This window comes from Plasmodium knowlesi (assembly GCF_000006355.2).
Source record: "Plasmodium knowlesi strain H genome assembly, chromosome: 12".
NCBI classification, from domain to species: Eukaryota; Apicomplexa; class Aconoidasida; order Haemosporida; family Plasmodiidae; genus Plasmodium; species Plasmodium knowlesi.
Genome location: NC_011913.2, coordinates 2,168,640 through 2,189,766, shown reverse-complemented (window position 1 = coordinate 2,189,766; position 21,127 = coordinate 2,168,640). Strand labels below are relative to the sequence as shown.

At 34.8% G+C, this 21,127-nt stretch overlaps 4 protein-coding genes across 4 annotated transcripts; 2 read left to right on the top strand and 2 right to left on the bottom strand.

Annotated features, from left to right (window-relative positions):
* Positions 1-1,148: 1,148 nt before the first annotated feature.
* PKNH_1248400 (protein kinase, putative) lies at positions 1,149-4,617 on the bottom strand (the record flags this gene model as incomplete). Its single annotated transcript, XM_002259787.2, has 15 exons — positions 1,149-1,186; positions 1,466-1,549; positions 1,687-1,776; positions 1,876-1,933; positions 2,033-2,136; positions 2,268-2,353; positions 2,518-2,576; positions 2,687-2,720; positions 2,843-2,905; positions 3,058-3,136; positions 3,426-3,473; positions 3,602-3,699; positions 3,834-3,880; positions 4,072-4,145; positions 4,308-4,617. The coding sequence occupies 15 exons, from the start codon at positions 4,615-4,617 to the stop codon at positions 1,149-1,151; spliced, it is 1,272 nt and encodes a 423-aa protein (XP_002259823.2).
* A 2,113-nt stretch (positions 4,618-6,730) lies between these two features.
* Positions 6,731-13,699, top strand: PKNH_1248300 (intron-binding protein aquarius, putative; the record flags this gene model as incomplete). Its single annotated transcript, XM_002259786.1, has 1 exon — positions 6,731-13,699. The coding sequence occupies one exon, from the start codon at positions 6,731-6,733 to the stop codon at positions 13,697-13,699; it is 6,969 nt and encodes a 2,322-aa protein (XP_002259822.1).
* Positions 13,700-14,695: 996 nt separating this feature from the next.
* On the top strand, positions 14,696-17,766 carry PKNH_1248200 (vacuolar fusion protein MON1, putative; the record flags this gene model as incomplete). The annotated part of the gene is made up of 3 exons (XM_002259785.1): positions 14,696-16,653; positions 16,998-17,118; positions 17,362-17,766. The coding sequence occupies 3 exons, from the start codon at positions 14,696-14,698 to the stop codon at positions 17,764-17,766; spliced, it is 2,484 nt and encodes an 827-aa protein (XP_002259821.1).
* A 1,156-nt stretch (positions 17,767-18,922) lies between these two features.
* Positions 18,923-21,027, bottom strand: PKNH_1248100 (Plasmodium exported protein, unknown function; the record flags this gene model as incomplete). The annotated part of the gene is made up of 3 exons (XM_002259784.2): positions 18,923-20,573; positions 20,734-20,789; positions 20,983-21,027. 3 exons carry the CDS (start codon positions 21,025-21,027, stop codon positions 18,923-18,925), a joined length of 1,752 nt encoding a protein of 583 aa, XP_002259820.2.
* Positions 21,028-21,127: the final 100 nt, after the last annotated feature.

The window sequence follows — 21,127 nt, the reverse complement described above, 5'->3', positions numbered from 1 at the left end:
CATTACATATGGTGCGTAAGCAAAACTTTTAAGCTTTTTTTGTCTTAAGTGTGTTATATATATATAATTACAGAGAATTTTGTGCCATTTGTATATTCTTTTTTTTTTTTTTACGAGTTCATTACGGCTACTTTGTTATGTTGGTTGTATGGAAGTTTGATTTTCTTTACACGCTGTGTTTCTTCGCTTCTTCGCTTCTTCGTTTTTTTTTTTTTTTTTTTTTTTTTTTTTCCACCACTTTTTTTTCAATATTTAGGAGCTTTTCAAACTATTTTTTAGATATAATTTTATTTTTTTTTCTTCCAAGTTTTGAATATTTTGTGCACAGAACACCAGTGCATTTTTACAAAAAGGAAATGATATAAAAATGGTTTATTTTAAAGTATCTTTTTTTAAGCTATACTTTCTGATATAGTTTTTATGTCATTATGGAATTATGTCATTCTGCTCGATTTAACCTCAAAAATGGGGACAGCACTTTACGAAAACCTTGGCATTTTTTAATAGAAAAAATGATATCGTAAATTGTGTGTATATCAATAAATGTACATTTGTGTGTGTACGCAAAGCAGGCGTTTATTTTGTGCCTGTAAATAAAAGGAGAAGGTAACCCGTAGGTCTTTTGAAAGGTGTACTACATGAAAAAATAAAAAAGTCCTACTTCAAAATCTGTCATAAATGATTAAAAACGAAAAGGGAAGCATGAAGAGTTGTTCATGTCGAAAGTGAGCAAATAAGAAAAACTTAGGGGGTTAAAAATTTCCTCCAAGGGGGATAAAAAAAAAAAAAAAAAAAAAAAAATGGATACATAAACAATTAAATTAGTATGTAAGAGGAAAAAATAGAATAAAAGAGTTAACTCCTTTTTAATTGAAAAGGCAACGTGATTAAAATGAAGAATAAAAAAAATAAACCACTCGTAATTTAAGAATTGGTAAAGTCTCCCCCCATTTTAACCTTTTAGCTAAACCTTATATATGAGGTGTGGGGAAAATTAAGTGAAGATATTGAAGTACGCCCATAAAGTGTGTCTGACGTGCGCCATGCTATAATGACTTCCTTCATCATTCGACAAACAGGGAAAGTTCGCCTTTATAAATAACAAAAAAAAAAAAAAAAAAAAAAAAAAAAAAAGAAGATCTATTCCGTTATTCCTTGCTTATATAGTTAAAGAATTCTTCAAAGGCTAAGCGAAAATGTGTATCGAACGGTAGGTGTGATTGCATGTGTGTCACGACATACAAGTGTCATACTTACATTCGGGTAAGTCTACGTGTGCACGATTTGGATAAAGATCAACTCGTTGTGCAGGAGAATTACGCGCACGAACGGTTAAAAAAGGAGTCTTCCTCCAAAAGAACATTTTGCGAAATTAAATAAAAATTGCACAACACTTGACTCAGAAATGAAGATGGAAAAGTGAAAAAATGGAAAACACAAAAATGGATAAATCATAAAAGCTTACTAAAATTTCGCTTGTCGCTGGAACTGATTTCGTTTCTACTTTTTATGCTGTAAAATTTGTATAGCTTTTTTTTTGTGATAATTCCTGATAATGAGAAATGGAGAAAACATTTCGGATATACGTACAAAAGTGCCAATGATGACGTTTATGCGGGTGTGTAAAATGAAGTGTCCTGTAAACACTTGTCTGAATACATGTTGTGCAAAGAAGAGTGTCCCTACCTTCATTGTCGTAGTCCACTTTTTTAAAAAATTTTAATACTATTCGTTTATCAATTTTTATAAATCCATTTAAAAGGCAAGCAATTATGTCTGAAAGGGGGGGGGGGAAGGATATATATTTGAGGTGATGTAACGAAAATGATAAATGGCGAAATTTTTACATTTAAAAAAAATATACACATTTATTACTGCTGAATTGCACTTGTCCAGTTCTGGAAATATCCAATCCGTTAAACGAGGCTTGTACCTGATAAGAAAAGGAAAATTGCAAATGTCGTTACAAAAAAAAAAAACTCCATGTTTTGAATATAATTATGTGGAGAAAGTCACCAAAAGGGATTATTACGTTGGAATCTATGAGGCCCAATTTCTTCATTATTGCAAAATATTGTGCATATTTTATTGACCCCTCCTCCATTATATCAAAGTAGAAAAAAAGGGAGTTATATCCTACATAGGGAATGTGGCCATTTGAACGTCGACGTGTTTATCAAATGGTGTACTACTTGGGTGTGATAAAAACAGAAGGGCGTGAGGTAATATGTGTAGGCGCTAATAATCACGTGCACTTTTTCGCCTACTGTATATATCTTCCTTCACTACAAACTTTGATATGTTATTAAGGATGTATCTTTTAAAGGCGTTCTTTTTCCAAAAGTCGTAAATGCTAATGGACGTTTCGAGGGCAGGTTGAGTCACGGGGGTGGTGAACGAAGGAATGTGTATATATAAATATGTATCTATGTTTGTATGCACATATATATATATATGTATAAATATATATATATATATTTATATATGTGAAGTGATTCAAGCAGAAGCAATACATACCTCCTCAGCATGTCGAAATTAATGTATATATTCTGCTTGACGTTCTCCTTAAACCATTCCTTGGGCGGGTGAAGTGAAAAATAATGGTTCCATCCACGCTGTCCTTTTCCTTGCGTTTTCGGGTCAGACGCAAAAAGTTTATGGAAATTCGTTTGTTTCTTTTAGTTACGTGATCTAGCGCGTCCCGCGCGGTTATCATGGAGCTGTTGAGAGGGGCGATTTGAACAGAGGCAGATGTTGTAATTTGTCTTTTGGCTTAACTGGCTAAATTGGTTAATTTGCCAACGTAGGAATATCCTCGAGGGGGGGGCTTTTCCAAAATAACCTGATATCGCTGAGCAGTATTTTTTGCACAAAACTTCTCCCCTTGGGTGAGATATGTTCATACCTAAAAAAAGAAAAATTATAAAACATTAGACGGGGGGGGTAAAAACATATATGTGGATTGTCAACGCGATGAATGGTGTTTATATTTGATGTGTCTTCCCCTATGTACGAGTGTTCATTTGGAGAGAGAAAAAAAAAAAAAAAAAAACTAACAGTTCCTTTGGGAAAATAATTTTTTTCTCTTTATTCTCAAAGTAGAATATTGGGTATTGGCCGCACAGGAGGAAATGCGCTACACGTAAAGGGTGTGTGGGGAAATAAATAGGACAAATTAGTTGTAGCTCCTTAGAAGGGTGCACTACTATTGATGGGGAATACATTCGTTGTGTACATTATAACTCTGTTGCTATTTTTCTGTTTGCGCGAAATGGTGATGCATCAAAAAAGAAAAATTAAATAAATAAATAACTTTTCTCGTTATAAGAACAGATTAACTATATATTATCATTTTGAACATTTGTTTTAATTCTTTTTTAAGGCAATTCACTCCTGCAAATTTGATTCCCTCTTTCTGTTATTACTTATCAGTCCAATACTGTAGACGTTTTGGCCTCTAATTTTTGAATTCGCTGCATGTTACAAAAAATAAAATAAAAAGAATAAAATAAAAAGAGTATATAAAATGCTGTAAGGGAACGGTAAGCACTACTATTGGATGACACTTTTTTTTTTTGTCAACTTTTCTAAATGTTTTAACATCTTGAAGAATAGGTTCTAATTTTATGGACATCTTCCAATTTAATCATAATTTCGTTATTGACAGATTTGATGAGGAAACTTTGGGGAAGTAGTTGCCTGAACATTGGAGATGAAGGAGAACCGCTATTATTAGATTTACGCAGAGGTGTATAATACATAAATGTGTAGAACCAGAGAAGCACATTTGCTTTTCGGCTCTTCTTCTTTTACGAACATGATGTGCTATTTACTTGTGTGCTAAGTTGTTTGAGTGCAGGTAATGGATCGTTCGTATTATCTGTACGAGGGTGGCAAAATGGATGAGAAATGAAGAGGAAGATGTGTAAATACTTGGTGTAGGCAATGTGGTATAGGATTAACACAGTGGGGTGAGGTATAGGAAATATTTTGAGCGTGATTGCTCTTCTTTAAATCATATTTTTTTTTTCCTATTCAGATTGATGGATTATTTCAAATTTTTAGAATAACCTGGTACATTATGCTCTTTATCCTCTTCTCATCATATTTTGCAGAGAAGATCACGGAGGAATATAAATTTGTGTCTTCACAGTGAATATAAATAGAATTACAGGGGGAGGAAAAAAGAATCGAAAAAGGTTTAACTCATTGTTTAAATGACAAATTGGTAGGAAAAAAAAAAAAAAAAAAAAAAAAAAAAGGAATTCATCTTCACTCGTTACGCTACTCATTTGTGATGAATGTACCTGAGAAAAACTCAAAGACACTGATGAACGAGGAGGCATACTCACAACAGTGAATCAACTTAATTATATATGGATGATCCAATGAAGAAATTATGAGTTTGGCATTTCTTAAGTTTTGTTTTTTCCTTTTAACAATTATTTTGTATTTATAACCATCCACGAGGTTATAACTGTAGAACACCTTAGTTTTGTTATTTTCTTTCAAAGTGTGGATCGGGATGTGGTCCTTTAGCACATTCGTCTCTGACTCCAGGCAGAAAGACGTTGCGAGATTATTTCTTTTTTTGAACACGAGGTTTTTGATTTTCATTTTGTGGATGCAGAGTTCTGGGCTAATAGTGTGGCTCTACTCTTCGCTCTTTCAATCCACACAGCTGTGAGTGAAGGGGTCGACGCGCACATCAACAAATGAATGAAAAAATAAATAAATGGATAAGTAGAAAAATGAATGAATATATATATATATATATATATATATATATATATATATTTATTTATTTATATGCTTATACATGCCTGTGCAGCTGCGTGTTCCTCGTATGCATAAGTGTATACGCGTACGTTGGCGCATCTTCCCCTCTCTTAAATGTATAACATAAAAGGGAAGAAGCGAAAATGCATGTCTTTAAAGCTGAGTTCCATTTGATAAAGGAGCTGTAAATAAATATTCCCGCAGGTATGCATATTTTTTATGCGTACATTTTTGCATATGTTTCCCCCCCCTCAAAAAAAAAGGGCACTATGCAGGGACAATAATTTATTCCTTCGAACTTTCGTGAATTGACGAAAGATCTCAAAATTGAGAAGAACGCAAACATCTACGTGTTGTCTTTGCCAAAGGGCGTTTTATGAGATGGTAGAGTTAATTTATTCTTAGAGCAAATTAACTCCTTTTTTTTCAAACGGGTGAGGGAGAACATCGTGCGGTGTGTGCCATTTAAATGCAATTTTTTTTTTTTTTTTTTTTTTTTTTTTTTTTTTTTTTTCTGTGCTGCACTGGTATACCTTATTTTTGCGTAGCGACTTCAAAACAGTAAAATGTAATTATAAAGAGGGAAAACAACAGGAAAAAGAATAAAAAAAAAAAAGAGAGACATATTTCTTCATCTACATTTGGTAAAGAGGAAAAAAAATATATTTTTTGGTGAATAATAGGGGTACAGTTATTCATACACTTTTTACCATCCCCCACACAAAAAAGGAAGAAGAAGAAAAAAAATAATAATTTATCGAATGTTAAACCTGTGACTGTGGGAGGCATACATAGCGGAGTCTGCAGAAAGAGAATAACCACGGGGTGTCATTAAGACGGATTAAAACGGAAAATTGTATGAAGAAACCAAAGGAACGAAAATATGTACACATTGTCTTTTACGTTTTGTTCAACTTAACGTTTTGTGCTAAGAATTGAAATCCGCTGATTTAGTGCAATGTTAGAATTTTTTTTTTTTTTTTTGAGGGTGAAAGGGGGCAAATTAGAATAATGACACAACATCCTTCTTTTCAAAATGGGAGAGGCTCATATGTTTCGCCCTTTAGGGCATTCTAAAGTGATGCATATTTTTTGAGGAAAAAAGGAGAAAAAAGTAAATGCTTACCTAGTGCTTTGTTAAAAGTGTAGAATGTGAGTTTCTGTTTTTTTTCTTTTCCCAGTGCTCGAAATGTTTCTTTTTATTTTGTGTTGGCTAGTTTTTCCTTTTAACTAAGACCTACAGAGGATGGAACAAAGTACCGGAATGGATCCATTATATATCCTTATGTTGGCACTCCTTATAGTGGTGTCACGAAGCATAGCGCTATATTCTTACTTTTTTTCAATTTCTGTGTAAGCACATATACGGTTTTATACAATACTGTTGTATAAGGTGTTGCTCCTTTTTAATTACGTTTGGCACTGGTACGATGGTGGTGCTATTTTGTTGACGTATTTATATGCGGACGAAAAGAAAACAGCAACGGAGAACACTGTTAAAATTAAAGGGCGGGAAAAGATGAAAAGATGGATACAGATGTACATATGCATATTGCTGAAAATCCACGCTTCACACGCGAGATGCAACTGCGCGTTTTAAAAACTTGTGTGACGGGCGCGTGCGTAAATTACATTTCTTGCATTTTTTTAAAACACCATACGGGCAATTTGCACGAAATGAAGTAGGCATATTAACATGGAATTCTCCAAAAAAAAAAAAGAAAAAAAAAAAAAAAAAAAAAGGAAAACATCTGAAGGAGGGAAAGTTCTCACGAAAAATAGAAGCAAATAAGAAGAAACAAAGGAGTCCAAGCAGATCAGCACAAAATAGCTTGACACTCCACCTTGAGGAAAAGAAAAAAAAATTTTCTTTCCTTTTAACAAACGAATCGCAGAAAGCAATATTATACATACAAGGGGTAGTGAAACATACACGATTTCTGATAAGCAAATGCGTAATTCTAAAAATGGTAAGAAGAAGGAGATGAGTGTTAATAAGTCAACAGAAGTGAAATCGACGGTGGAGGCGAACAATGGAGAGGTGAATGTGGATGTTGCTCCACCAGTTAGAAGTTCGCAAAAGTTCAGGTTCGTAATTGAGCACATAGATTTCTGCCTTTTTTGTAAAAAGAAGAAAGAGAAAAATGAGGATACAAGTGACAGTGGAGGACTTAACCACTGCGGTGCGCGTGGCGGAAAGGATGACGATGATGAAGGTGATGGTCTTGATGCGAAAGAGGGAGATATTCAAATGAATCCCAAGAAGCTAAGGTTTATAGGCAAGACCTATGACATTTTGAAGAAGAAAAGCTTCAACCCAAAGCATTTAAAAAGGTTAGAAAATGCACAATATTTTGAAAAGGTATTATGGCCGCATTACAATATATATGACAGGCTGTATGCTCTAGAAAACAACGAAGTATTTTTTTGCATGGATAATCGTAATGTAAGTATATACAAGTTGTACGTAAAGCACATACTATCGATTATCGTTTTTTTATGCTATAAATATGAAGAGAAGGGGAAATACGAAATTTGGGATCAGATAATTTACAACAAAATAGACGAATTTGAAAAGTTGGTGGAAATGGAAAAGAAGAATTACACTCCAAAGGAAAACTACAAAATCGATGAACGCTTTAATATGTATAAGGAATTCCTTGTACAAAAATTTCACAGTTTATTTTTTAATACCCTGAAATTGATTAACTATAACTTTATTTTTAGTGAGTGTGTGCAAAATGGGAAACTAAGGGGGGAGAGTACAGAGAAGGAGAATATTGTAAAGACATGCAGAAGGCGTGTATACAAATTGAACTTTTTGGAGAAATCCTTTGTGATACAGTTTTTTATAAATATTTATTCTAGTATAGACAAAAAATTTCTGTTCAAATTGTGCCTTGATCTGTGTAACCCTTTCATTTGGAGCTCTGTAAATTACAGTTACTTAAACGCATTTCTGTTTGAGAAGAGCAAAGAAGCGAAAGTATTGTATAATAATCTTCTAAGGGTTATGGAAAAGAAATATTTAAATGGAAAGAGTTACAACGTGCTGGGTGTATATACGTGCAATTGTGGTGTAGTGGACGAGGATGATGTGAAGAAGGAAAAATATGATGAGGGTATCATTTTATTTGTTAACAAAAATGAATTTTTTTACAATTTGATAAATTACTTTTTAATCGTTCTGGACACCTTTGAGGGGGAGTCCGAAGAACTGGATGAAGTAGCCAGTGATTCTTCGATCTCCTCGATGAGTGACACAGATAGTGAAAATGGAGAGCTAGACGAATGCGAAAAATATTTGGAAATGTTTAATGATGAGGAGGAGGCACTGTTAGGTAAGGAGGAGTTTGGAGATGCTTCTGTACCATTGGGTAAAGGGAACATGGAAGAGAGTGCCCCCCTGAATGACAACGGGAAGGATGATATGGGTACTGGTGCGAGTGATCAAGAGGGGAGTCATACGGAAGACTCGATGGTCGAGGAAGAGGAGGGCATTACCAGGAAATGCCTTTCAGGTAAACGCGCAAAGAGGATTTCAGTTGGTGGGGGTGAGACTGGAACCATAAATGCTACACACGTTGATAGTGGTGAGGACGCACTCCAAGACGAGGTGGTAGAGTTCCTCAAGTCGGTTGAAGGGTACGCAAAGTACATGTCCAGCGAGGATGAAGGGGATGGAAGTTATGTCAACCAGAGTGAACATAAGAAGGAAGAAATACTACGCATGTTTTGGAAGTATGAAGGAAGGTTAAAGGGGAAAAATAAACAAAGGTACCTACGTAAGGTTAGAAGAAGCGAACGGAAGGATATCTGTGACGACAATAAATTTCGCATTTTGTTTGTTGAGAAGTGCGTGGAATTTTTTATCGACCTGTTAAGTCAACTTTACTCGAGACGGATAGTGTATATTCTTATAAAGTATTTTAATGTGTTAATTTATTGCAAAATTTCTAGTCTTACGAAGAAAAGAAAGTTTAAGGAGCTGATAAAGCTGTTAAAATATTACGTCGAAATGTATATAAATAATTTCTCGGGGAAACCATTAACTTACCAAGAAATAAGCAACGAGCATTACAAGAATTTTGAGTTCTTCCAAACCTTTTGCTACAAACATTTTAAGGAACACGCGGTGTTAAAAAATTACTACTTGAAGTCCGTTTTTTTGATGAACAAGAAGAAGCAGTTGCTGGAGAATCTATCCAAACTGGAGGAGCGGGAATTGCTGTTCCTGTGCGAGAAGTTGAAGTACTTGGTGCATGGTACGGATGGAGAGGGGGAAAACCAATTTGAGGGGATCAAATGGAGCAGGGAGAAAGGGAAGCTATTCCAGAACGTGTCCCTGTTTAGTAAAAAGCAGAAACTGTTCTACATAACTGTGTTAATCGAAAATTTGAGTTTTAAAAACAACATCTTTGAGGAGATAGACAAGCAATGTGATTACCCGAACGAGAAGGACCTGTTCGATAGTGTACTGATAGATACAAAGGACGACATGAAAAAGAAGAGGAAAACCTTTCTCTATACGAAGCCCTTGTTCAAGCTGAATTTACAATACCTATGCATTAACGATTATGTGTTTAGAATATATAATTTGTTTAAACTGCAAAGTTATTACGACATCAGGAAAAATGTTCTGGAATACGTCTACGAAACAAATCCCAAAAATAAAAAGGTGAATGAGCATACTGTGTGTAGATATGTGTTCGAAATTGATGAACACAGTGAGTCCAACAGGAACGATAATGAGGTGAATGGAAAAGGAGATAAAATAGGAAGGAAGAGAAAACATGAGGATGAGTTATTAGGGGAGAATGAAATAAATAGGAAGGATGGATTTTCATCACATGAGAGGAGCAGTGTGCACACTTACAATGAGTACCAGCTAAACTCCATAGTGCAGGATGTTAACAAAATAGAAAATACCTATTTTGCAAATGAAAGAAGAATGAGTAATAAAATTGACTGGTTCAAAATTGTAAGTGTAGATAACAACAATAAGAAAGTAACGGGAGAAATAGTGATAGACCTCAAGTACAAGTATTACGAAAGAGTAAATAACGAGTGGAACATGATTAGACCTTGCCATATTTTATTTCTCGTTTGTGTAAAGAATTATACAAATTATTATAAGAATAAAATAAACGTTATTAATGATGGAGATTTGAAGAAGCTACTTGGTATTAACTACGTAAGGGGATGCGAAGTGTTCAAGTATGAGAACTTTATAGAAAAGGGTGAAGAGGGGGATGCGGAAAACAGCAGCTTGAAGAAGATCACTGTATACTTGGATTATCAGCAGTACCAGAAAGATATTCTTAACGATCCAGAAATTTATAACTCATTCAATTTACTAGTGAGGAGGAAACAGAAGGAGAATAATTTTTTCTACATTTTGAACAACATCAAAACGTTAATTATGAATCCCGATGATGCCGTTATACCGTTTTGGGTGCACGACATATTTTTGGGTTACTGCGATGGTTCTCTCAAGTACTACCAGAAGTCGTTGCCAGGGAGGGTCAGCGCTGAGGGGGATAGTCAATCGGAGCAGGAATCCGAGGAGGAAAGCCAACCGGATGACCAATCGGATGACCAATCGGATGACCAACCGGACAACCAATCGGAGAACCAATCGGAAGACCAATCAGAAGACCAATCAGAAGACCAATCAGAAGACCAATCAGACGACCAATCGGAGGATCAATCCGCATCTGACGCATCGGAAGAATACCCATCAGACGATGGAAACCGTGACAGTAAAAACAAGTCGCGCAGTTCGAAATCGACGAAATTGTTGAAGAATCCTCTAACGTGTAATCGAGAGAAGCTAAATTTTATAAGAAAGAACATTGATGATATTAACTACATGAACACGTTTATCAACATCTTGCATGTGATAAAAACGACGAACGTTGCATATCTTTGTGTCGATTCGTCGTACATGAATGTGTTAAGTCGTGGGGGTAAAATAAGTGTGAAGAATCTGCTGAATGAGTATATAGAGCCCCTGTTTTTGAGCTACGTACCGATAAAATATGGAAATAGAAAAAAATCTCTTGATAAGGATGTGTTCAAAAGGAATATTCTGGAAAGTTTGTATTACCACATTTGTGTGATTAATGGGTACACCAAATATGAGATGGAATTTGTCTCCAATTTTGTGGAGAACATTAGGGCTGTGCATCGGTATGGGGATTATAGCATCTTCCAATTTGTGTTTAAGGAGAAAGAGTATTTCCTAATTCTGAACAGCTACCTCGGAAAGGTAGAAAAAGGGGACGACCACATGTGTCTACCCATCAAGGTGGGGGCAACACAAAATGGCAGCAGTGAGGACACAGGCAAAGATGATAATGACTATGACGTTACGACTATTGACGATCGAAGGCAGGTGAAAACTTTATTCGACAAAAATGTGGAACGCTCCATAGAACATTTAAGCCTAAGGGGCAATATTTACAGGATACCGAACAGGATATACGAGGACCAGGATTATCCGTTAGAGGGGTTACTTATTCACACGAAAAAGAGGAACAGCACAAATGTGGTTTTAGCGAAGAGGGTAGGCGTCGAAAATGGGGCTGAAGAAAGAAACGTGGTAGAAGGAGCAAGTACAGGCCCAGCAAAAAGAATGTACTACACAGAAAGGCAAATTGAATGTATAAAGAGCGGAGTGTATGAAGGAATAACCATCATCGAGGGAGTTCCAGGGAGTGGGAAAACAAGCATACTAAACAAGATTATTAATATACTCTTTAAGAACAAAAGGAAAGAAAAAATTCTCATATGTACCCACAGTAATAGTTGCCTGAACTACATTTTTAATTTGCTCGTTAAAGAAAATTTGATTCACCAAAAATATTTGTGCAGAGTAGGTATGGGAGAATTGGATATTGAAAATTTAAGAGCTGAGTATGAAGAAGTAGAAAGGAACTTAACGAGAAATGGTATTGGGAGGGGAAATGAGAGCAGCATGGTGAACAAAGCAGGGGATGATTTTTTTGATGAAGACGATAATTTTAATTTTTCGAAATATGGAAGAATCAATTATATGATAGACTTAAGGCAAAAAATATTGAACGAAGTAAATCTGTTATCTGAATCGAGTAGTAGGCAGAAGATATATCACTGTTTGTCTGCTACCCAGTATTATGAGAATCATGTGAAAAAACGTATTTCCAATTTTTTTAAGTTTATTAAAAATTATAGTAGGAACGGAAACAAGCAGGAGTTTTTCGAATCTTGCATAACTGCATCGGTAGACGATAACGATTTGTATAACTTATTCTTGTGCCCAAAGGTGTACGTGGATGGACGTGAGCATGTGGAAGATTTAATCTGGACAGGGGGTAAGGAAGCAAGGCGGTGTACTTCGAAGGAGGTTGAGAAGCTACATATCCTGGAGGAAGATAAGGAGTGCTTTTATTTAATTCATCCACAAGATCAATTGTGTATTTTAGAACTCAGCGTTTATAGTGTTCTTTTCCCTTTTAAAAAGTATCTAAATTTGAAGTTGCATAATGTAGGGATCGATGAGTACTTGGAGTATAAGGGGGGTTTTGTCGAGAGGGGAGAAAGCACACCGGAGGGGGATACGGGAAAGGCAGAAGAAATGGAGGAAAATGCGGAGGCAAAGGCTGAAGAGGGAATAGAGACGAACGATGAACTGTTAGCCCAATCGGGTGATGTCTGCACCCCTCGGAGCATCTTCACCGGTGATGTAAGTGGCATGTCGTTCAAAAACGACGAGGACGATTTATATGTGAGTAAATACTATTTAGCAAAGTTGATAAACAATTTCGAACATCTAAATGACTGTAGAGCATTCGAGGTGTTAAAGAACCAGCGTGAAAGAGGAGTGTACATCATAGCGAAGCTAGCCAGGGTGATTGCAATGACATGTACACATGCAAGCATAAACAGAAGCAAAATAGCCAAACTGCAATTTTATTTCGACAATATTATTATCGATGAGTGCACCCAAATTACAGAGAATGATACATTTTTACCCCTTCTTCTGCAAGAAAATAGATACTATAAAAGCAAGTTAAAAAGAATAATTTTCGTTGGAGATTCTAATCAGCTACCACCCATTATAAAAAATAAATATATAAAAAATTTTGCAAACTATGAACAGTCTCTGTATAAAAGATTTTTAAGATTAGAATTGCCATCCATTTATTTGAATGAACAGGGACGTATGCGAAATGAGATTTGTAACATATATAAATATTTTTATAGCAAGTACAATATCCAAATATCCAATTTGGAATGCATCCATAGGGACAAATTTTTGAAAAATTTCAATCCAGGATTTACTTACACGTATCAGTTTATACATGTGGATTCGGAGGAGTACACACCGGTGCCTTATTTTTACCAAAATTTGTTAGAAGCAGAAATGGCTGTTGCTATTTTTGTATACATGAGACTTCTAGGATATGGAAATGAAGTAATTACCATTTTGACTACATACAATGGACAGAAAGAACTGATACTAGATATTTTAAAAAATAAATGCCTATACAATAAGTTAATTGGAATGCCCAAAAAAGTAACAACGGTAGACAAATACCAAGGAAAACAAAACGACTATGTAATTATTTCCCTTGTTCGATCGAGAAGTATTGGATATATGAAAAATATTAAAAGGCTTATTGTTGCCTTTTCACGTGCAAGATTTGGTTTATACGTAGTTGGAAATTATAATTTGTATAAGAAAAATTACGAATTTAAGAAGCCACTATATTTTTTTAGGAAAAACAGATTAGAGTTGTCCTTGCAAATGAATGAGGAGTTCAATACATCCCAACGGGAGGGTAACTCCCCCACAGTTATCGTGAAGGATTTAAATCACTTTTACTCAATTATATATTCCTTGGCGAATGCCCACCTGCAGCGCGATTGTGCGTAGGAAGGTGTAGTACGCGGAAGAAGAGCATACATATATATACATATATATGCATATATGTGCTTACCGATTTGCGTGTATTTAGTGAAGGCACACTTATACTGCTTCACGCGTATGTGTAAAGGTGCCCCGGGGGGAGGCAGGGGATTCCATCTTAGAGTAAATCGTATAAGTGGTAGATTATCCACGGAAGGAATTTGATTCCTTAGTCCTAAAATTATGGACACATTTTTTATTTTTATTTTATTTTTTATTTTTATTTTATTTTTTATTTTTATTTTGTTCAACGCTTCATGGTTAGGAACAGCATGTTTTGCCTACCCCCGTCCTTATTTTAAGATGTGTAGATAATTAAGAGAAGTTTTTGTCTTCCTATATTTTGTATGACAGAGAATTCGTTGTTCTTCCGAATATGCAAAGGTACGAGGAAGAGGTGAATATGAATTCAGCCCTGTTCCTACACTTGTTGTGTATTTAATTTTTTCCCTCAAGAATTTTTCATTCTGTTAACATGCTTGGTAGATAGGCTTTTCTTTGACTTTCCGTCCCTATGTATATTTACGCGTTCCCGTTTTGAGATTTCCCTTAAAAACAATTTTTTTTTTTTTTTTTTTTTTTTTTTTTTTTTTTTTTTTTTGTAATGAAGTTCACAAAATAGCATTTTGCAAGGCAATGTGTTTTAATAGAATTTGAGTGCTATTTAGCAAACGCGTGGACCTATGAGGTCAGCTTTTTTCTTCATTATTTATAGAAAAGTGTAAAGTAAAATAACGGCTTAAGGGCGAATTTGTGCTTTTATTACGTTGCAAATAAGGGGCGGGAAAAAAATAATAAATAAATAAGCAAAAAGCGCAGGAGAAAGGGATATACCCAAACATGTGATACCAAAAATTATGTAGCAATATATACCGTAAAAAAAAAAAAAACCCTTTACGCATTACTTTTTTTTTTTTGTTGTTTTTCCTTCCCCTCAATTTGAAATGTTCCATTTATCAGAAAATGGAAATTACTTCTGACGAAGAAGGAAATAGCACAAATGGAAAGATCAATAAAAGCCCATCCAAGTGTGCGAACATTTCGGGGGTATCCTCCGAGTCGATTTTTGGTGCAAGGAAAAGTAGCGACGATCGTGATGGCGACTACAATGGTGGTGACTGCTATGGTGATATTGCATATGACCCCCCCGTGGGGGGTTCTCCACACGGTACCATTAGCGAAGGTGTAAGCTTCTACGATGCGAAAAGCATAAATGGGGAAAAGGGGCATTCAGAAATGAAATTCAACAGTGAGGAGGAGGAGCACGCGGAGGACCAGCTAAAAGGGAATATTAATGAAGGGGGGTTGCTACATTGCGACGAAATAAACAATTCCTACACAGATGAGGAATTGGAAAAATTTTTTGAGGATGAAGAAAATGAATTAGACGCAATGAAGAACAAATCTGCGCATTTAATGCAGGGGCACCGTGTAGTAGACAATTCTGTTTCGATAAAAGGTGGGACATGGCTACCAACGGGGCACGATAACCATCTAGACGAAAAAGGCAATAGCAATTTCTTATGGGATGAAGAATGCAAAAATTTATGCAGCAATGAGGACTTGCCCCCCTCGGTACATGGTGAAGAGGGTGGAATGAAACCATTTGAAGAAGATAAGGAGGAAGGATCAGAGACCTCCTCCCACAGTAATATCATTGTCAACAAAAGTTACGAGAGGCATTTTACGTTGGGTACTAAGAAGCTGACAATAAATACAGACGTGACAGACACCAAGGATTTGGGAACCGAAAAAAATGATGATTTATCCTTTATGAGCAACTCGTCGCACAGTTCTGCGAAGTTGAATTTGGTAGAGGAGGAGAAACAGGAAGAGTCAAGTGGGAGTAATAAAAACGGAAAAATGAAAGAGGAAAAAATAAAGCGCGAAGATGCAGAGACTAACTCCGTGGAAGGGCAGACATCGAAAAATGAAAATTTTCAGGGAGACGAGTTAGGTAGTGCACAAGAAGATGACATCACAAGCATGAATGAAGATAAGGTGAAGGAAGAGAGAGCGAATTTGTGTGAAGCGAAAAAGGAAGGTGAAGAAAAAGACGAAGTGGGAAATGAGAAGTTGAACAAGCTGGACAGTGTACATTATTTTGAAAAAAAGGAATCTCAAGAAAGTGGAAATAATTCGAAATATTTATTTAAAAAAAAAAAAATTCATGAAGATCAAAGCACCCCCTTGTGGTATAAACACAAAAGGCACTTTTTTATTTTCACCTACTCAGGGAAACCAGTCTTTACAAGATATGGTAATGAAGAAAATTTGACAAGTTTTTATGGGACCCTATTAGCAATTATATCAAAAGTTGAATCCTTTTCCTTTTCAGATTATAGTACTGATACAAAGGTAAATAAAAGGTGCACAGGAATGTACAGAAAAAATTCTTTAAAATATATTATTTGTAAAAATACTAAGGTGGTTTATTTGGACAAGGAAGTTTTATGTTTAGTGTGCATTTCTAAGGCTAATGAAAGTACGAATTATATTTTGAAGATTTTAAATTATATGTATTTTCAAATTATATCTTTATTAACCAAAAGCATTGAAAAATCTTTTCAAATAAAACCTTCATTTGACGTAAGATATTTGTTGGATGGCTCTGATATCCTCATGTGTAATTTAATATCTTCATGCTCTAGAAATATGTATTCCATTTTTGATGGCTTTGAGCCCTTGCCATTAAAACAGGATTATCGGAACAAAATTCACAATTTGATTTCTTCCTTTAAAATTAACAACGTCTTGTTGTCCTTCTTAATTGTGCATGATAAAATTATAGGAATATCTGTATCGAAGTATGCTATCCACTCGATGGACATCATCATCCTCATCAATATGATAACTTCCATGAAATCCTTTAAGAATGCCGAATCGTGGACACCCATTTGTTTGCCTATTTATAACCCAAGGTATTAAAGAAAAGAAAAAAAAAAAAATTTAAACAAGTTACGTGGCATTTGTGCGTGGAGGCAAACACTACCTAGGTGTAGTTCTGGATAAAAAAAAAAAAAAAAAAAAAAAAAAAAAAAATGAAAAGAAAAGAAAAGAAAAGAAAAGAAAAGAAAAGAAAAGAAAAGAAAAGAAAAGAAAAGAAAAGAAAAGAAAAGAAAAGAAAAGAAAAGAAAAGAAAAGAAAAGAAAAGAAAAGAAAAGAAAAGAAGAATAAAACTGATTGGAAAAGTGGACGAAATTTTGGAAAGGAGCTTTTCCCCGCTTAATTCATTCATTTCGAATTCCCCCCCATCCCCTTTCAGCCTTTTCCTGTACGCCTACATCAACTACATTAGAAAAAAAATCTGCTGCGTTTACATCTGTTCGCATGCGTCGCCCCGAGACTTTTTCCACCTTTCCAGACACACCTCCATGATTGAAACGGTTAGCGAAAGATGGAAAGAAAATGATAAACGGTGCACACATAATGTGTTAAAGGGGGAAAAGAAAAAGAAATTGATCAAAGCTTGTCAGTGTATACAATAAGCGCGTTATGTGATATTTGTACGGTTTAATAATGTTTAAGCGTTTTTATATAACTCACATTTGATTATGCATTCATATGATTAACCCCCACACACACACCTTCTCCTTTTTTTGCTTCCCGTCCTATTTGGCTCTGTTCAGGTGCTAATCAGCTCGGGTTGTTACGATGAAATTGTGAAAGCGTCAGACAACTCCCCATTCACGCTCCCAGAAATTCCTGGAATCGACATCATTCACGTGTGTTACTACATCCCATACCTAAAGCAATACTATAGCTCCAAAATTAGTGTGGATAAGGTGAAAAGAATTTTGAGAGTGTACCAAAAGTGCGACGACATATTGAGAGATTCCAAATTACCTGCTCAAATATACCTGGAAGCGGAGTATGAAAAATTCTACTGCATCAAGACGAATCTGTATCACTTATATTTGTCTGTCCCTTTTCATGTTGAAGTGAACGATGATAATATTAATGAAATTTTAAAAGTTATATCGGCTCATCATAAGGAAATATTTATTAACAACATAAAGCAGATTACTTCATAATTTGGGATTTCTCCACAGAAGGTGCATTTCGCATCATGGAGTGTAAAGAACGGCATACTTGTTTGCAAGACCGACTTACCAATGCACCCCAAACGTATCGTTTGCGATTTATCACATTGGATTTTTTTATGAAAAATGAATTTTTCCCATGCTTCAATTGAATCGAATGTTTCAAATTGTTGTGCTCTGCATCGCTTCGAATTTTTTTTTTTTTTTTTAGTTTGATTTTTTATTAATGTAGCAGCTGTGGAAGTAACCAGCTAGTAAGTTGGGACGATGACCTTTTTTTGGAACCACTTCGACAGAACCCGTTCATTTGGTTATCCTGTTTTATTTTACCCATCGATCCTGATTCACGAGAATGAATATTATATTCACCTTTTAACAGAATTGTTTTTACCCCTTTTGTTTTAAAATTATGATGATCCGCGGTTAAAAGTGCATGTAACGATTGAAGATGTCCCAGTGAGGATAAGTCCAGTGGAAGTTTATTTTAATTTTTTTTTTTTTTTTTGTGGAAAGATGTATATAAGGGAAACTTCATAGAATGGTATGTCACACGTTTACATGTTCATCTGCTGGGGCGTGAAACAAAGCCAATTCTGTTGAGTTTTTTTTTTTTTTTTTTTTTTTTTTTTTTCCTGCCAAGTGTAGCTGCGAAGACTGCAGTAAATTTGATGTAGGATTATTCTAAATATGTGTTGTTTAACATTATCAAATTGGGTAAATAATTTTGGTTGAGAAATATAATATGTATATTCTCATTAGACAAATTAGTGTAATTATGATACACACAAAAAATGATAGAAAAACTAAAATTAAATTTTTTTTTTTTTTTTCAAACATGTACAAATAAAAGTACACATAGGTAAGCAAATATTAATTGATAGGTTAATGGGAACAAAATTTTAAGTAAGAGAATATTTGTACATACAGGCGAGGATGTACGGATGGGGTGCGCATGCACAACTGTCCGTACAACTGCGTAGGAGGCGGCAGGGATATGCTTTGGAGATGATATCCACTGCAGTTATTATATGTCAGCGGATGGGTGTCCATATATAAAAGGTACATATTTACATAGGAACATAAATAGATGCAATCATATTTATGTACATATTTATGTACATATTTAAATGTCAGAACCCAGGATAGACTAATAAAACCAGTCATCCTTGAAATCCCTAATTAGATGGGCATAAAAAATAATAGCCTTCTTATTGTGCTCCTTTTCGCCTGGAGTGAGCTTCGAAACGTCCTTGAGGGTAGTCATTCCTTCATTGAGGCCCGTTAAAATTTTAATCATAATTTTAATTTTGTTTATTTGCCTCTTTAAGCGTAATAACGAATTAGATATGTTTCGATTAGCACCGAGGATGTTAAAATTGAAATTACTGTTGTCCTTAATTTTGATATAGTCCTCGACCAATTTGTCATATTTTTTTCTTGGAATGGTGAGAATGTGATTATCTCTTCGTTTATGAAATATGCCTATGACTTTGTTAAAAAGTGGTTGGTATTTGAAGGAAGCTCTTTTAAGCAGTTCCACAAAGTCTACATAATCATGGACGACCCGTTTGATTAATATTTGGTAAGCAATTAAATTCAAGGTTTGGATGAGGTGTTTATTTTGGTAAATGTCGTAAATTTTTTTCTCCAGAGTTCGAACTTTTTTATCATCTACATTGAAATCAAATATATTTTTTACAAAAATTTTAAATTTAATTTCTGCAATGTTGATGTCATTTTTTTCTATCATAAATAAGTCATAAGCATTGGACAGAATTTTATTTTCTCCTAAGTTTTCATTTTTTTCTTCTATAGATTTTATAATAGCATGATTTCTAATTTTTTCTAGATCAAATAGGTATAGAAGTAATCCTATGAGAGATTTTAGGTCTCCATTTAGGTGTTTATTCAATTCTATAAAGAGTGCATGCACATTGTAGTCAATGGAGTGATTTAGTATGGTGAGCATATCTTGGAGTAACAAATCTATCAACCTAATATCTATTCGGAAATTGGAGTTTAATTTTTCCTTTTCCTCTATGTATTTATTATACAGATGAAGGTGTAAATTATCTTCGAGGATTGTCATAGCATTACTTTGGAACATAACTGCAAAGTCACTGACATCACGATAATACTTGAGAGGAAATCTATGTAAAGCTGAATGCACATATTTATCAATGTCTTCTTCTACTTTGGAAATTTCAATGGCAAGGTCGATATAAACGCGTTCTATATCACTAATGATGGAGTATTTTTCAAATGTTGAATAATCTTGCTTTAAATCTATATCTAATTCAAATTTTGAAAAAGCCAGGTAGCGATGTAAATTTTTGTTATTAAATAGTAAATTTCCATCTTTATTAACGCTGAGAGACATGTTTAGTCCTGCTATTTTTTCCAATTCTTGTTGATTATGTGCACTTGTGTTTTTAAAGTAATTTTTTATGTGATGTCTGACCACAGTGAGAATAGCTTCAAAATATTCGCTTATATCATCTTGCAAATTTTTTAGCAGAACTTGCGTACAGAGATATAACTTTTTTTCCACTTTTAGGAATTCTCCATAATTTGAAAAGAAGAGTTCATCAATTATTTTTACGAATAAATTTCTCAGGTCATCATGTTTGTCTCCGTCGTGAGATTCACACCCAATGCGTATTTCTCCTCGATTTATTCTGTGCTGCACTTCTTTTATTGTAGCACCGGAATCGCTTACGATATTATCATCTTTGACGTACCAGTGGTCGCATAAGTTTCTGTTCCATTGTATTTGTTTAAGAGCTTCTTCACTATATCTGGAGATAAGGAACACGTTCAAAGGGGGGGAGAATGTGCATTAGGATACACTTAATGGTGGAGCCGCAGGGGAAAGATTAAATGGATGTAAACCGGTATATGCAAAAATGCACATGCGTAAGTGCTACGCTGTTTTATGTTACAGGCGGCAAGTAGTACTTTTTTATGTCAAGGTATGGATTGATTCCTTCGTAGATAACATTTGCTGCGTTATTCTGCAAAGGTTTAGGGGGGAAAAAAAAAAAAAGGGGAAAGGGGAATATGAGGTAAAAGTATACAACTAAAGGAGTGGTGGTTTTCATTACATAATTTTTTTTGGTTGTCTATTTTGTTGCACATTTGCTGAGCATTGGCTTCTATTTCGTCATTTTTGTTTCTCTACACTTTGCTACAATTTTTGCTGCGTACCACAAATAACTTAATGTAATAGAACACATATACGTAAATTTTCATTTGAATGGTCCTGGATAGTATAGTCTTATTCACCGTAACTTATAATTAATAACTGGTGAGCAAAAAAAAAAAAAAGCTTCCATTAGTGCTTTTTTATTTT